Source organism: Enhydra lutris, unplaced genomic scaffold (genome assembly GCF_002288905.1).
Source record: "Enhydra lutris kenyoni isolate GAN:26980312 unplaced genomic scaffold, ASM228890v2 scaffoldscaffold24, whole genome shotgun sequence".
Classification (NCBI taxonomy): Eukaryota; Metazoa; Chordata; class Mammalia; order Carnivora; family Mustelidae; genus Enhydra; species Enhydra lutris.
Window position 1 is genome coordinate 16,402,048 of NW_019154108.1, and position 16,015 is coordinate 16,418,062.

Below are 16,015 nucleotides of genomic sequence, written 5' to 3' on the forward strand. Positions count from 1 at the left end.
GTGCGGCCCCGCCCCCCCCGCGCGGCCCTCCACACTCCCGGCACCGGGACCCCCCGCTCCGGCCGGGTCCGCGGTCCTCTGCCGGGCGCGGGGATTGGCTGGAGGGCGGGCCTCCCTGCGGAAAGCGACGTCACGGCCGTTCCTGCAGTGTGAATGAATCAAAATGCCTGGGTGACCGCGGCCTCCCGGGCGGCCGGCACGCGAAGGGTGGAGGGGGAGGGGGAGGGGGAGAGAAGCGGGCGGGGGAAGGAGGAGGGGAAAAAAGCCAGAGCTGCAGCAACAGCGTCTCCTCTACCCGGGATGTGCACCTACCCAGGAGAGCGAGATCAAAGGGATTTGAAACAGACTGAGGACTGGCGGGGGGAGGGGGCCAGCCAGCCTGTGGAATCCTCCCGGAGAGGCGGAGGGTCCGGCTTCCACCGTGACTTCGGCGGCCTGGTTGGGTTTTTTATTATTATTTTCAAATTTCTGAATCCAGCTTAAGCGAGAGAGCAAGAGATCTCCGTAGACTGCGACTCCCTGGCTCTCGCTCCGAGATGATGCAGAGCGCAGCTGTCCCCGCGGAGGGGGCTGTCAAGGGGCTCCCGGAGATGCTTGGTGTGCCGATGCAACGTAAGACACCCCCCTTTCTCGCTGATTTAATTTAATAACAAGACAGCCAGCAGCCGTGGCCGATACGGGGCGGGTCGGACGCTGCGTGTAGCCTGGACCGGAGAGGCCGGGAGGGGCGAGGGGCCGCCGGCCCCGGCGCAGAGGCGGTCACAGGGCAGGGTCACTGGCCAGAGTGCGTTTAAAGGGCCTGGCTCTTGGCTTTGGGGGCCGAAAGTGAAAGCCTTCTGATCGTGCTCGAGGCCAGCCGAGGGTACCGAACCCCGCATCTCCAGCCCATGGCTTTTCTAGGACCGTTGGGAGAGTGCTGTCTGGGGACACCAGGGGAACGAACTGCAGGCCAGGCCTGAGGGCTGGGGTGGTTCCCATAAATCATCCTCTTTCCTGGGGTTACGGTCAAAGCTCGAAGTACCGCTAGTGCAACTTCACCCCAGCTGGCGGGAAGTTGGAGAGCGCGTCCCCCGCCCCCGGGGCTGGCGGCGCCGAAGCCCAGGCCACACGCTCTGTCCCCGCGCGCTGGGCGTGCGCGCCTGGTGCGTCCTCAGCCGCTGCTGCCCGCGGCGCCCGCAGCCTGCGCCGCTGGGGACTGCCTGCTTCTTCCAGTGAGGAAGTCAACTCGCCATGTTCCAGCTAGCCGAGGAATGCAGGGGAGGGAGAAGCGCCGGGACGAAGTTGTGAACTCGGGGTACAGCCTTTGCGCACGCGAGGACATACTTTCCGGACGGCTTGGATTCGGCAGGGGAGACACATAGGGTGCACTTTGCTCGCCCACCCACTTTCTTTCCAGCGCCCGATATTAGCAAGACTGCGGGAGCTCAAGGCGTGTTTATTCCCAGGTCTCTGCGTGTGTTTGGGTGTGCGCGCTCAGGCTTTTTCCCGGAGGGAATCTTCCTCTGTCCCGCACTCCCAAACAGTGTCTTGGGTGGACAATCCGTGCAGAGGCAGGAGCAGGTCCCGGGGCATCGCGCGCGCACAGCGGGCGCCTAGTGAGTCCTGCCTTACCCTAGCGGGCTTTGCGGAACACCCCTGCGCACCGTCGAGAGGGAAAGGTTTCCTCACTCCGCTTGCCAAGGGACTGTGCTTCCAACCGCGATTTCTTTAGTGGAGCGGTAGCCACGCCCTCAAGGCTTATTTTAAGTAAATAAAATAATGGTGTCTACCTACGAACCAGAAGGGCGCAAGGCTGCCCCCTCCTGCGCCATCCCGCGCCCTCCCGCGCCCTCCTGCGCCCTGGGTTTTCCCGGCAAGGATTCTGCCTAGGCCATACCTCAAAGGGCAAGCTGGCGAGCGTGTGTCCTGGGCTTCCTGGGAAGTTTTTGAGAGGGAACTAGAAGGGGATAGCTTCACCCAAATCTAGGTAGGCTGTGCTCTGACTATATCCTGCAGTTAATCCTTTGTGTCTTTCCCTGTTAACTGCTGGCAAACAGTTCCACGTCTGCACCGCGCCTTGGGAGGTTTCCTGCTGACCTAGATGTGTCTGTAGAAGGCTTTGGGGTTTGCTGCTGCCCTCACTGCCCCCAGCCCACCACGGGCAAGGAGGGAGTGCAAGGAGTGCATTCTCAGCCCCGGCAGAAACAGAAACACAGCCTCTGGCAAAGGCACTCCAAGTCCTTAGACGGATTGTAGCTCTGCGGGAGTAAGGGGAGCGTGTGAGGGGGCGGAAGGCGGTGTGTGACTCCCTGCGGTGTCACCCAGTACCTCCATGCTTTAATAGTTGTGGTCCGTAGGTGGCCTGCCAGGACTGCAAAGGGCAGTCCGCTTTGCTCTGACAGTCTTTCTTGGGATGCTCAGCACACACTCTTAGATGTCTCACGTTTTGTTTCTCTTGCTCAGAGGCAACTTTGATTATTTCAACATCAGGAACTCAATTTCCTAAAATGCTCAGAACTTGCCTTCAGAGCTACAGTTCATTGGGGCTCAAGTCTGGGTTCCAGCTGTGGAGAAATCAGTGAAGTAGAGAGTGGGACTCTCGTCCCAGGGCTGCCCAGCAGAGGCAATGCTGAACCAGGAGGGGCTGGTCTGCCCTTCCTTTTGTCTTGCCCCGGTTCTGGGGCCTGTTGAAGGAAGCAGTGGCTAAAATTGAGGGGCCCAATCCCTGAAGACTTGGAGTCCAGCTTTTTTAGGGGGGAACGTGTGCAGGACATACTCATCCCCATCCAGTAGATGTGGCTGCTGGCCATCACGCTGTTGGTGCAGAGAACTGGGCATAGGTGGGGTGTGGTCCCCTCACACACATAAACACCACCATTCTCTTTTCTGGAACCTGGGGGCCACTGGCCTAACAACTGTCCATGGGGGTGGGGGACATGCCCTTAGACCTCAGGGAAGAAAAAGCGTCATCCCAAGCCTGTGGGTGTTTAAATCTTGGGAGAGTGGACAGAAAGGCTGTCCAGCAAAGGTCTAACCCCACACTGGAAGGTTTGGGTCTCCCTACCCTGCACCCCTGCAATCCCCCCCCCCCCCCCCCCCCCGCACAACGCAGGGCACACACATAGGTGTATTCAATTTCTTCACCCTGAGCCATGATAGACGGAGCACTTTGGGGCACAGATGTAGGGGTCCCCCAACCTGGGTCCCTCTGGTGCCCCGGCCTCATACCTGATGGGGCATTTTATGAGTTTGAATCCAGTTTGTTTTGGAGGCAGTCCGAATATTCTTTTGTGGGTGGGTGAGGTGCACTCCCTTAAGGGAAATGTTGACTATGTAATGTAATAAATTGTCTCTTGGCGGGCTTATTCCTCGCTCCCTGCCCCCCACCCCGCCCCAGCCACCTCCTGCCACTGTTCGCTCCTGGGCAGACTTGTCAGCGTGGTCACTCTCGTCCTGCTTCCCAGAGCAGGGGGTGCAGGTCCCATGAGAGCCTTGCGGCTTCCACAGCTCTGGGGTGGCCTGGCAGGGCCCACCTTCGGCTCAGACTTCTCCAGACAAGCTTGAAGATCTTCGTCTGTTTGAGGAGCCATCAGCCTGGGATGAGAAGCTCGGAAAGAGTCTGGGAGCAACCCCTGAGACCCTGAAGATCACCCTGGGGTAGGGAGGTAGAGCCCACCCCCCTTAAGTCTCTGATGGGTTGCTGGGTAGCCCGGCTCCTGCCTCTGGTCAGTGTTTGAGGAACTCAAAGCCCCTGGCTCCTTGCTCTGGGCAGCGGGAGCCCTGTTTGTGTGAGGCTGCACCCTCAGGGCTCACGTCCAGCACGGCCGGCCGAGGTCCTGTCCAGCATGGGCCCAGGGCCTTGGGTGGGTTGTTTTTTGTTTGTTTGTTTGTTTGTTTTTTCTGCGTAGGTAGATAGGTTCAGAAAGGGACCTTGCCCTAAGCTGGCGGGTCCCAGTTTCTTGTCCCACGATTAGGATCACGGGTCTCTCTCTCATGATGGACGAGACCTGCTTCTGCTCGGGTCTTTCCCGCTGCCTCCCTCTGGGCTGTAGAAACGCCAGGTCCAGATTCTCACAGTTTCTGACCTGGGGCCAGCATTGGATTCTGCAAACGCCTCCCTATCCTCCTTGGAACCTGTCTCCTCCCTGGACTCATCAGTTTCCCCCACGCGTCTGGGCCCTGCCGGCCCCTCTTGCATGCCTAGAGGACTTGGAACAGTGAGGGACATACAGGGAGGTGAACATTTTATCGCCCCTTGCCCTCAGTTTTTGCCTGTCTCCCACGTAGTTTCTCCGGACACCGCGGGGAAGGACAATGGTCCCCGAGCCCCCCCCCCGCCCCCCCCTCCTGTTGCTGGCTGCAGAGGTGGTCAACCCTGGTGGGAGAAAGGAGTCACCCGCTGGGTCCAGGCAGGGAGTGATAAATGGGTAACAAGTGTAGGGCACCTCCCATCCCACCCTTATTTTCTAGAAGATCTACTTCTTGCAGCTCTTCCGAACCCCAAAGTTGTGAGTAAAGGGTATTTGGTTTTGTATGTGGTAGGATCTGGGTGAAGGACTTCTCTAGGAAACCCCACTCTCCTTTCTTCTCTTCCGGGCCGCCTGCGTGGGGTCAATCTTCCAGCTCGGATTGCATCCGAGTCCTCTTTCCCGACATTATCATCCTTCTTGCAAACTGTTTAACAGGTGGAACGGACTCACTTCCCGGGCCAGCTCTCTCAAACTCTGGAGAAGCTATTCCAGCTTCTTTCCATTCCTGCCTTTTCTGGTCGTGCCAGAAAGAAAAACAAGGGGAAAATTTATTATGTGATATATATCGCCATATATTATATATATGGAGAGACAGAAAGATATTGATTGATTCAGATTTCGATACAGAAATTCAGACAGCAGTCCTGGGCACCACAAATCTCCTTCCCTGCTCACAAAAATATTGTCATGCGAGAGCCAACTTTTAAAGGTCAGACTGGTGGCTGTCCCCGCCGGCAGATCAGGCCTTAAGGATTGGGGATTCCGATACCCCAAGCTGGAGGATCCCACCCCAGCCTCGGGCCAGAGCTTCGCCCCACCCGGAGGGGAATTTGCAGAAACCCGGGTGACCACGGCAGCGCCTCGCTGCGGAGCCGGGTGGATGGGGCGCCCCAGGGGCGAGCGGGCTCCGACCTCCCGGCTTCCACTGTCTCTATCAAAGAGGACGGCGAGGGCGGAGGGGAGCCCTTCTTGGCAGTGCGCGGCCCCAGTGCGCCCAGGGAGCGGAATTAACGATTTAAACGGACAGGGAGCGGGCAGGCGGGACGAGTGAGGGGCGAAGGTCTGCACCGAGCGGCCCCCAGTGTCCGGGAAAGATGGAGAGTCGGGACTGAGAAGAGAGAAGCAGGACCGAACTCGAGTTGTTTCCTCGCATGTCCACCGGGCGGGGTCGTGGAAAACCAGGGCCTGGTGGGGCTGGGCTGGATCGCCGGGCTTGGGTCCGGGATCGCGACCTGTGGCAGAGCTCCTTCCCTGCCCCCCACCCCGGGGGTAGGCGCAGGCCTGGGCGGTCCAGCGAGCTGGCGATGAATTCCTTCAACAGGCGTTTGCTGCGCACCAGCGGGTGCCGAGCGCTGGCTCGACGGGCGCCTTGGGTGTTAAGGGCTTGCGGGTGGAAGCAAGTGCGGACAGTACGGCCCATCTGGGAGAGTCAGCTTTGCGCCCCCCGCGTCCCGCAACCCGAGGTAGAGGTCGAGCCTGCGAAGGGGGCAAGGCACGGGCGACCTCTGTGTCCACAGGGCTCCACGTTCGGCATTCCTGCGCCTCGGCCCTTTCCTTCCATCCACCTTGCCGGTTCCATTTCTTGGCTTAGTCTCCTGAGCGGCCCCAGCGAGCGGGGACTGGCCAAGCCTGGGTCCCATTTTCTGCCCCTTTGGAGCGGCGGCAGAGACCTTACCCGCGGGGAAAGGCGCTGTAAGCCGGAGCGCCAACAGCGCGCCCAGCCTACAGAGGCCGGGCCGACACCTCTTTCTCCCCATACCCATTTCTCGCCAGCATCTGGGAAGACAAAACTAAACTCCAAAGCCAGCGGCCCAAGGCTTTCCGGGACTTTAACCCTTGAAAAGCATCCCCCTCCCCCCAATCAGGGCAGCGGCTCCTCATGCACGGATGCTGGAGGCAGCCCCGGTCGGCGCGGTCCGTGCACCCCGCGCGCCCTGCCCGGGTTCGAGCCTCGGCTCCCGGCCCTGCTTCCAGCGTTTAGCGGACCTCGACGAGAGCTGGAAACGTGGCCGGCTCAAGAGAAATGAGGTCTCTACCCGGGCAGCAGATGCAGTAAATTAAATTCGACCTGGGGAGGTCCTCGGTGCTCCTGTGTGCAGGGAAAGGCGCAACGGCGCCGGCCGCAGGTTGCACCTGCTTATGGAGGAAGCCGCGGACGGTGCGCAGGCTTCAGTCTGCGGCGCTCGGAGGTTGGCTTCATCCGGAATGGGACTTTTTTTTTTTTTTTTTTTTTTTACTTTTTTTGGGTGTCGGAGTGAGTGTCCTTTAACGGGATCTGAAGAGTGAAACTAATCAGGAAGGAGAGGAATTACTGGCCAGGCGGGGCGGGATAAAACCGGGAGTGGCGGGAAGTAGAAGGAAGACCAAATGCTAGGTGTACCTCCCTCCTGACACGCCAAAAACGAAGCAGGGTTAAGGCAAGAATGTTGGCTGAATGCTCAGGGGATTAGAGCAAAGCGAGTCCTCAAGACGTCTTGGAGACCGCCTACATACACCACTGCAAATAAATACCAGAGTCTTTTTTTTTTTTTTTTTTTTAATTGCAGCCTCCTAGAGGTGAGGTGGGGGTCCAGGGAGACAGGAAACCGGCAAAGCACCAGTGAGTAGACAAAACACGGTCCACGGGGGCGTCTTGGGTTTTGAACAGTGACCTGATGACCCCCGCTGACCAGGTGTAGACAGCCTCAAGTCCTAAATACCCCCATTGTCCTAACTTCCCATTTGCCTCGGATTTAGTGCCCTTTCACTGTGTGCTACAGTCAATTAGTGAGTACTTAGCACCGCATTAGCAGGCTGAGCCCAGAGGGACACCCGTGCTGCGGGCTGGCCTGGAGGAAGGGGAGGAGGGAGGGTCACACCTGCAGTCCGGCCGGGATGGAAAGTTAGTTAACCGGCACTAACCTTTCTATCACGTTGTTAAGAAGACTGCTTTGAGCTTCTTGTTTTGTTCAGCAGTGATGGCTATTTGGTGGATTTCTCTGGCCAGGAGACTAGTTTCCTCCAAATTGAAGAGTTGTGGATGGGGAGGGTTGGTGGCCTTGGGTGGAGGGACCTTATAGCATCGCTTTCATTTAGGGAAATTGATCAGGATTAGAACTGAGAAGCTTTGGAATGGTAGAGATTTGGAACCAGTTTAGCTGTCCACTGGACGCGAAGAATAATACCCACTTTGGGAAACAAGGTTGGAGAGAGACAAGCAGCAGTCTGCTGTGGTAGCACCAGATGCTGGGTTCAGAGATGGTGGGGGTGGGGAGTGCAGGTGTCCTTCTGTGATGATTTTCTGCCTTTTCTCTTTCTGAAATGAGTGTTAACAATACCCAGGACACAGATGTGAGCGAACTGCTGCTGTTCGTAAAATTCCATTGTGGCTCACGTGTCTATGTGTCTCTCTTCGTTCTCCTTTCTCGTCTTCCTTTCTTCCTTTTCTTGTTTCTTCCTTCCTTCTTTTGTGAGGTCTTTGGTGGGGGGAGGGTGCACTCGGGTTCCTGCAGGAATCCATAGCACAGGGCTTTTGTTAGAGGTTGACTAGCAGGCTGAAGGGTGCTGGGGTCCCTCACCCCCCCTTTTTTGGAGCCTTAGAAGGAAGGGCAGTTTCTGGGTCCAGGACAGAAGCTGCCCAGGAGCTGGGCTATTGTTGTTTATAGTAGGAAAAAAGTCATCTAAAGTAGATGCTGCTGTGAGATTTTGTCCTTTTTTAAGGTCCTGAATTCTACAAGAGCCCTGATCAAAATGGAGCACAAATGAACCATTTTGAGGCACTGTTGTTGGGAGTAGGCGGACGGGTTGGGTTTAATTGGCAAAATTGGAATTGATTCTCCCTTGGAAAATGTACTCCAGGTTAACTGTATTAATGGCGGATTGGAAAATCATCTTGGGAGGCAAGTCCTTAGTCCTGTTGTTATTTTGGTGGATTTCTTCTCTCAGATTTCCTCAGCCCCCTTCCCTCCGTCAGTCAGTCGGTATGTTTCACTAGCCACAGATGTTTTACTGCGGTAGCTCACCCCCAAATGCCTTTAAAGTATAATTTACTTTAATTATAATGTTAGAGGGTTAAGGGATGGGTTCTGGGAATAGCTTAATAGAGACAAAACTTGCAGCCAAATTAATTGAAAGTTTCTCCTTATGAGGGAGAGGTTGCCAAACATATGGAATATTGCTACAGAATGAGACATCAGAAAAACCCATTGTGGAGATTTAGCAATGATTAAATGCGAAGATGGAGTGGAAACAGAGATGTGTCCACAACATTTCCATAGACTGTCACGGATTTGTTTAAGGCGACTTTGTTTTATTTGCAATCACGGAGAAGGTTCGATATCCTACTGAGTAACATTAATTCTGTGTGAATATGTAATCTAGAAGATAATCCCATACCTGCAAATGCATATTTACATCCTGTATTTTATTGACAATAGGACCCCTGTTAAAATGTTGTCCAAATTCAGCCTTAAAATGGTTAACATTGAAGTTGTCTCCAGGATACTTTCAGATTTGATCTTTATATTGAAAAGGTTACTATTTTTTGAGCTGCTTAAGCAGAAATAGAACAAAGGAGCTTGTCAGAGGGACCCCGAACCACCAAGTGAAACAAATAGGATCTGTTGTGGGGGGAGGATTCTGAAGGACGCGTGGAGGGAGAAAACATTAGGCACAGTCATTTCTGACATGAGAAGGCTTTTCTGACTTGTTTCCTAGTTTTTAGTCATTCGTCAAGACACACACACACACAAACTAGGAAAGACTAGAAATTAGATGAGACCTGTGGGTTGATGTATTTTTAAAGTATGTAAGCAAACATAATTATAATAGAGAGTATGATTTACCTTAAATGCAACGCTAGGTTTTTTTTTTTTAATCAAGCTTTTCTCAGGATTTGTGTGTCTCTATTTAATGATTCGTCACCATCACAAAATACCACGATGTTTAATACCTTTTCTGCTTAAGTTTTGAAGAATTAATATTGGAATTTTGTGCTTTGGTTGTGTTGTTTATGGGATAATTCTTACTAAGTTATGAAGAAAATGTATAAAGTATTTGGGAAGACTATGTTACGGTCTCTTCAAGATACATGAGTTTAGAATAGGAGGAAATATGAAAAAGGAAGCTATAAATTGTTCAATAAAAATGAATTGTTCTTAGTAGGGAGATGGAAAATAAAGCGTGGAGGGGGGAACCCAGACATACAGCGTCATGATTTTCAGGTACAACACTTCCTGAGTCTCAGGCTCACCCTGAATGTGGACTGCAGAGAGGGATTAGTCCTCGGTTCCCTTTCCTTCAGTCACAATGATCAGGGCATTGAAAGGGGGAGTTGGGACCAGAAAACAGGATTTTATTGTCTGTGGCGATGGTGACAACTTTGAAGTGGAAAGTTTTATTTGTGAAATATGGATCCAGGAATAGAAAAAAAAATTTTTTTTTGACAGAGATCACAAGTAAGCAGAGAGGCAGAGGTGAGGATGGGGGGAGAAGCAGGTTCTCTGCTGAGCAGAGAGCCTGATGCGGGGGTTCAATCCCAGAACCCCAAGATCATGACCTGAGCCGAAGGCAGAGGCTTAACCCACTGAGCCACCCAGGCGCCCCAGGAAGAGAACTTTTAATTAAACTTTAATTATACCTCTGTTATAATTCTTAGACTTGGAGATCCCTGAAGCTAGGTGTGACTTTTAGCAGGCAGGGTGCCACGCTTGGTTATGTCCTGTGGCCATATGTTGATACACTTTAGAATTAGTCACTCCAGACTAAATTAATAAGTCCCCCCCACTTCCCCCCACCCCTGACTGAGGGTGCATTCCCCAGCCTGCCTTTTGGGAACAGGCTTCCTTCTTACTTACTCAGGGAAGCCTGTTGTGTTCTTTCCCTTAGATGTGGGGAAGGAATGGAGAATTCTAAGGAAAACAATATTTCGTACAGACTTTCCATTGTATATATGTTTCCTCAAAGCCCCATTTAGTTTCTTCTTTCAGTGTGTAGTCAGTAAAGAAACTTAACAAGCAAATGAAATTATGTAGTTTGAGAAACATATATTGGCCAAAATGTTACTTAAGATGAGTTCCAAAACTACTTACTTCTTGAGTGAAGTCACCACAAAAGGGTTTGGAGTGAAAGCCACGGGGTTTCTTGAGCCCTGTTTGAAGCCTTGGTCTTCAGTCAGCCCCAGAACATGTGCAGGACAAAAAGAAGCTTCTAGCCCCACTTTGGCCCCCAACTGTGTACTCTTTGGGAAGTTCTTTTTTTTTTTTTTAAGATTTTAAAGATTTCATCTATTTATTATACGTATATGTATATACATATATATATATATATATATATATATATATATATATTTAATAAATTTTTATTTTTATTTTTTTTTTTGACAGAGAGAGACATAGCTAGAGAGGGAACACAAGCAGGGGGAGTGGGAAAGGGAGAAGCAGGCTTCCCACCGAACAGGGAGCTCAATGCAGAACCCAATCCTAGGACTCTGGGATCACGACCGGGAGCTGAAGGCAGAGGCTTAAGGACTGAGCCCCTCAGGCACCCCAGGAAGTTCTTTTAAATGTAGAGGTTAACTTCTCACAAGGTTGCTGAGAAGAGTAAATGAACTTGGAGATTTGCAAGTACTCAACAAAGTTCAGAGTGCCAGCAGTCTTAAATACCAGAACCAAGGCATATGGAGCTGCCCTCAGAGGCTGGAGGGCTCCTGGGTGTCCCAAGAGGGGCCAAGCCTCCCAGGAGTGTCCTGGATCTGCCCACCCCACCAGGAGTGCTGGAACGTAGACCGTGGCTCCTATCCTGAAAGAAGCAAAGAAAACCTTGTCGTGGGGATGACGTTGTTCAGTCAAATTCTGAAACCAACAGAGGAACTCCATCCAAAAGGCAGTTTAAAAAGCAGGGTCTGATGGTACTCCAAAGTGGCAAAGATTATTATTAGAAAATAATAATCTGATCTCAGGGCACGGTTCAACATGGGTCAACATTATTCCTAATAGCTCAAAAAAACTTAGTTTTAAGAAAGATCAAATATCAAAGTGCTTATCAGCATTAGGATTCCAACAGAGATACGGAAATTCCAGTACATTTTCCCAGAAAGGTGCACTTTCTTCAGTACATTTTAGAAGTTACTGCCAAGTGTGTTGGTTCTAGTTTTCATCTCTTTAGTGGAAAAAATGTTTTTCTTCACCTTCTTGCTCTTCCGTGACCAGAGAGATAGAAAACATCATTTTTCAAAGAATTAAAATCGATCAAACAAACACACACAAATTGTCTCCGAAATGCTTCATGGTGGCCCCTTGTTCCTTGAGAGCAGTTGCTTGGAAATGAAGAAACGTGAGCGGGGAAATAAAAACACACAACACTTTTTTAGATGTCACTTGGAAGGTGGGGGGTGAGGAGGGGGGGTTTGGTCTGCCAGAGACCACATCAGACTTTTTGACCTACTTCCCAGTTTTCTGAAACTTCACTAATGGAGGAATTTGGGGATTTAAAATGGAGTCCACTTTTGGATGGGCCACTCTGAAACTAAGCCCCTCGTGCCCACACTGCAGTATTTCAGGTGATTGGAGGTTATGGGTTTTATAAACTTCCTTGATGAAGAGGTAGATTAAGGCTACAGGCAAAGAAAAGGTTTTTAGCCATTTGTCATCAAATAAGAAATAGTCACTCTTCCATTGGACATTTAAAGATCTCCAAGAAAAATACTAGAATCCTCAATGGTTAATATGAACTCACTCCACTCTTACCTGAACACATTACAGCAAAAGTGAAGTGAGGTCCACTTGTTGGTGGTCCTAACCCACCTCTCCATTCTCACCATTCATATGTGGGGTGGAGACCAAGGTCTGGCAAATTTGCCCTCATTCTGTGGAGGAAACAATATGCCAGATTTCTTTGTTCCAAAAAGACTTAACCTTGTAATGTTGCATTATGTGCTATTCATGTTCTGGGATTATGCTGGTTAGAAAGGGGTGTACATCTGCCAGATGCTTTAGAACTAAAACGATGGAGGAGAGTTTTGAGGGTTTTATGTGTGTAGGGGGAGGTCAGTGAGAGAGGGGGAACTTATATTGGGAAATAAGGAAACATGAGATGAGTTCAATATACTTTAAATATATAAATTCATCTTGTTGGTGACTGGCCATGGGGAGTGGAAAAGGGAGGTACCAGTGAGCTGAGCAACGGTCTTATGGGGTTAGGAGTTTTATGCTTGTTGTCTGATGTGATCACACAGCCAACCCTGCGAGATCGGTGTTACCATCTCTGTTTTACAGATCAGAAAACTGAGGCTCAAGGAAGTTAAGCCGTTTGTCCAAAATCGTTTACATGGTAGACTGAGATATGAACCCAGGTTTATCAGACTCTGATCTGGGATTTATTACAAACAATTTGGCAGACCTAAAGATCTGAAGATCTAAACTCTAAGCAGAACTGAAAACTTGCAAATTCTCACAACAATTTTCCAAGAGTATTGGAACAAAATGTTTCTCCTTGCCCCTAGCTTTCTTTTCTTTTCTTTCTTTTCTTTTTTTTTAAGTTTTTATTTATTTATTTGACAGACAGAGATCACAAGTAGGCAGAGAGGCAGGCAGAGAGAGAGGAAGGGAAGCAGGCTCCCTGCTGAGCAGAGAGCCCGATGTGGGGCTCAATCCCAGGGCTCTGGGATCATGACCTGAGCCCAAGGCAGAGGCTTTAATCCACTGAGCCACCCAGGTGCCCGCCCCTAGCTTTCTGTAGCACTCAATGCTAGCTTTCCCCCAGGGCTCCGGGGTTGGACAGCTCCCTCCTTCAGAGATGGTTTCCTTTACAGAGATGAAGAACTGGCTGTTTTCCAGAAGGGCGAAGCCTCAGCCTGTGTATGAGGCTGTGTGTGTGCATGTTTATGTGTATGTGTGAGTGTGTACCTACGGGTGTGTGTGTTACAAGTATGTCTGAGTATATGCAAACGTGCATGGCTGTGTGAATGTGGTATGTATGGGTGCCCTCGTGTTTGTCTCAGGGTATATCTTGGTTTATTTGTGATTGTGTAAGTTTTTCTCTGTGTGTTTGTATGTATATGTATGTTTGTGTTCTATGTGTGTATACTAAGTATGTGTGAATATGTGTGTTTGTCTGTGTATATATGTGTTTGTGTGGGTGTGGGTGTCCTGGGACGTGTCCAAGGGACCCTCCCTGCCCATACAGCTGTTCTCGCTGGGCTTTGAGCCCTGTCACTCTGCGGGACTCACAGAAGCCTCTGGGCCCTGCCGATGGGGAGGACACTGAACCGGGTGAGCCAGCATCTCCCCAGACTCCTTGGCTGTTCCATGGGCTTTGCTGTCTTTTTATGACCGTCTTACTCTCTGCCGAGCCCCAGCAGAGAACATCACCAAAGAACACTTGTGTGCAGATAAGGTAAAAATTTTCATTTTAAGTGAAAGGACTCCTCATATCGGAATCTGAGTTTACAGGTTAAATTCTGTCTTAGTGACTCCCAGGGTCGGCTTAAATTCCAGTTTTTAAAGTGGAATCTTGTGATATCAAATACTGCAGGAAATAGGTTGAGTTTATTAGGGACTTGGAGATCTTCTTCCGCCTTGGAAATTTTGGTTACGACTTTATTTCTGGTAGAAGACCTCTTTAACCTTTGTCCTGTTTGAGCTCTCTGAATTTAAAAATAATAATAATTTATTGCAGGGTTAAAAAAAAAAAGCTTGTGTTTTTGCTCCTGGAAAAATTTCTAGATAGCTTACATTTCACACTAATCAAAATAATTACATGGAGTGCTGTCACCTGAAGTGTGGGATCTGAATTCACAGGTCTCCACCCCCTCACTGGCAGGGATGAATCTGAACTTGACAGATGTCATCAACAAGCTGGCACATTGCAGCTGCGGGGAGGGGATCAGCAGGACAGGGCCTTCTGCTTCCCACCCTCCTCTGGGCGTTAGGTGTCTGTCCCATACAGCACAGGCACACTCTGTTTGCAGGATCTAAATGTGTGTCTCAGACATTTCCATTTGCCCAGTTGTTACCGAGCACAAGACGCCAGTGGCTCGTCTACTCCCTTGTGACCGTACAGAGCAGCTTTGAGACTACCTCTACCTTCCATAAAGTGACAGGGGTAGAGCCAGCCAGGCGAGGCACATCCAGATCCCTCCAGCTCTCAGGCTGGGTTAGCCAACCTTAAGCATCGGCTCTTGGTTCAAATCCCACTTCCCCCACTGCGGGACCTTGGGCACTTCGCTTCCCATCTCCAGGCTCAATTTTCTCATCTGTAAAATGGGGATAAGAACACTTTCCTCACCCAGTGGTGAGGATGTACATCCAGGACCTGACAGAGCTCGTAACAGGCTCTTGACATCTAGTTTTACCATTATTGGAATATTATGGATCTCACAAATCACTTCTACGCTATCTTTGTTTTTAAAAACGCCAACCCCCTTAAAAAATCTACATTGGAGTACAGTAGGAAAGATTTTATTTTTTTTTTAACCTAAAAAGGGCCCTTAGAATGACCCTCTCATTTTTGCCAAACTCGAGGACCCCGGTTTAGTCCTAAGGCCTCAGAGAACCCCGAGTCTGGGCAGCGCAGCGGGACCCAGCAGGAAGCACCCGCAAGCTGAAGGCCGAGGCTCGTCGGTCGCTGTTGGTGCTGCTGCTCAGCGAGCCGCCGCCGCCGCAGTTTCCAAGCCTCCCGAACTCCGCGGCCCGCCCGCCCTCGCATGCATTAGCCGTAATGTATTCTCTCTTGAATACTCATCAGATTAAGGCTCCCGGTAGCTACCTTGCTCGAAATAAATTTTATGAGCACACATCCTCGCCCTCAGCCCCTGCACTGGCGGCTGCGAGGAGAAATCCAGCCGCCCCTCTGCCGGCGGCCAGGCCCCCCAACAATTAGGTGGGAATCGGCGCCCTCTGGCCCCGGAGTCGGGCGGCTGCGGGAGGGAGCGGGCTGGGGCGCCCCGGGCCGGGACCAACGCTCTCCGTCCGGGTTCTCCAAGGGTTCATGAGCGTCCGCGGGCGCCGGCAGGGGACCTGGCCCCGGGGCTCCGGCCCCGGGGCTCCGGCCGGCGGCTCACCAAAGACGCCCCCAGCGGGCGGTGTCGCCGCGTCACCCGGCCTGGGACGAGCCCCCGCGGCTGGTGGGGCCTCGATCTCGTCTCCGCTCCGCTTGCAAAACGGTGCCAGAGCGATCTGCTCCTCACCTCCCTCCGCAAGCCCCTGGCTCAGCAGACGCAGCGCCTGCAAATGCAAAGGCGGGCCGGAGAGCCGCGCTCCCCGGCCCTTAGTGACATTTTTACAAGAGTTATCCCCCGCTTCCCCCCGCGGGCTGGCCTGGTCACACCGCAGGAGCCCCTGGTGAGTCTCTCTCCTTTCTCAGAGTCTCCAGATCTCTCCCCGTCTAAGGCCCCTGCTCCCCTTCCCTGCTGCTCCAGGGGATGCCAGTCCTGAGGGACCCTGAGACAGGCAGGGGTGCGGTTGTAGCTGGGGAGCGCTACCTGCGGGCGGACAGGCATGGCCCGAGCCCTGGCGGAGCTGCCCTGTGATGTGGGGAGCTCTCGACATCTACGCAGGGATCCTTGGGGGGGGGCCCAATGAGATCAAGTCCATGAACTTGCCCCTAACTTTCCTTCCCCTCAGCCACAACAGCACCACATCTAACACCTGGTTACTGCAGTTATCTCCTAATACCAGCAAACCTTTATTGAGCACTTACTGTTTACTGGCCCAGTTTCAGGCCTATTGATTCAATTACTCTTCACAGCAATCGTACCAGGTGCTATTTTCTTCACCAACTCAACGGCCCCCCCCCCCCCCCCCCCCCCC

General features: G+C 51.8%; 1 protein-coding gene across 1 annotated transcript in view; it reads left to right on the top strand.

Moving 5' to 3' along the window:
• The first annotated feature begins 536 nt into the window (after window positions 1-536).
• LOC111150907 (LIM homeobox 4) overlaps window positions 537-16,015 on the top strand; it is a 40,285-nt gene continuing 24,806 nt past the window's right edge. The window contains exon 1 of the mRNA XM_022508595.1: window positions 537-612. Within this exon, the coding sequence (XP_022364303.1) occupies window positions 537-612 (76 nt within the window). The remainder of the gene's footprint in view (window positions 613-16,015) is intronic.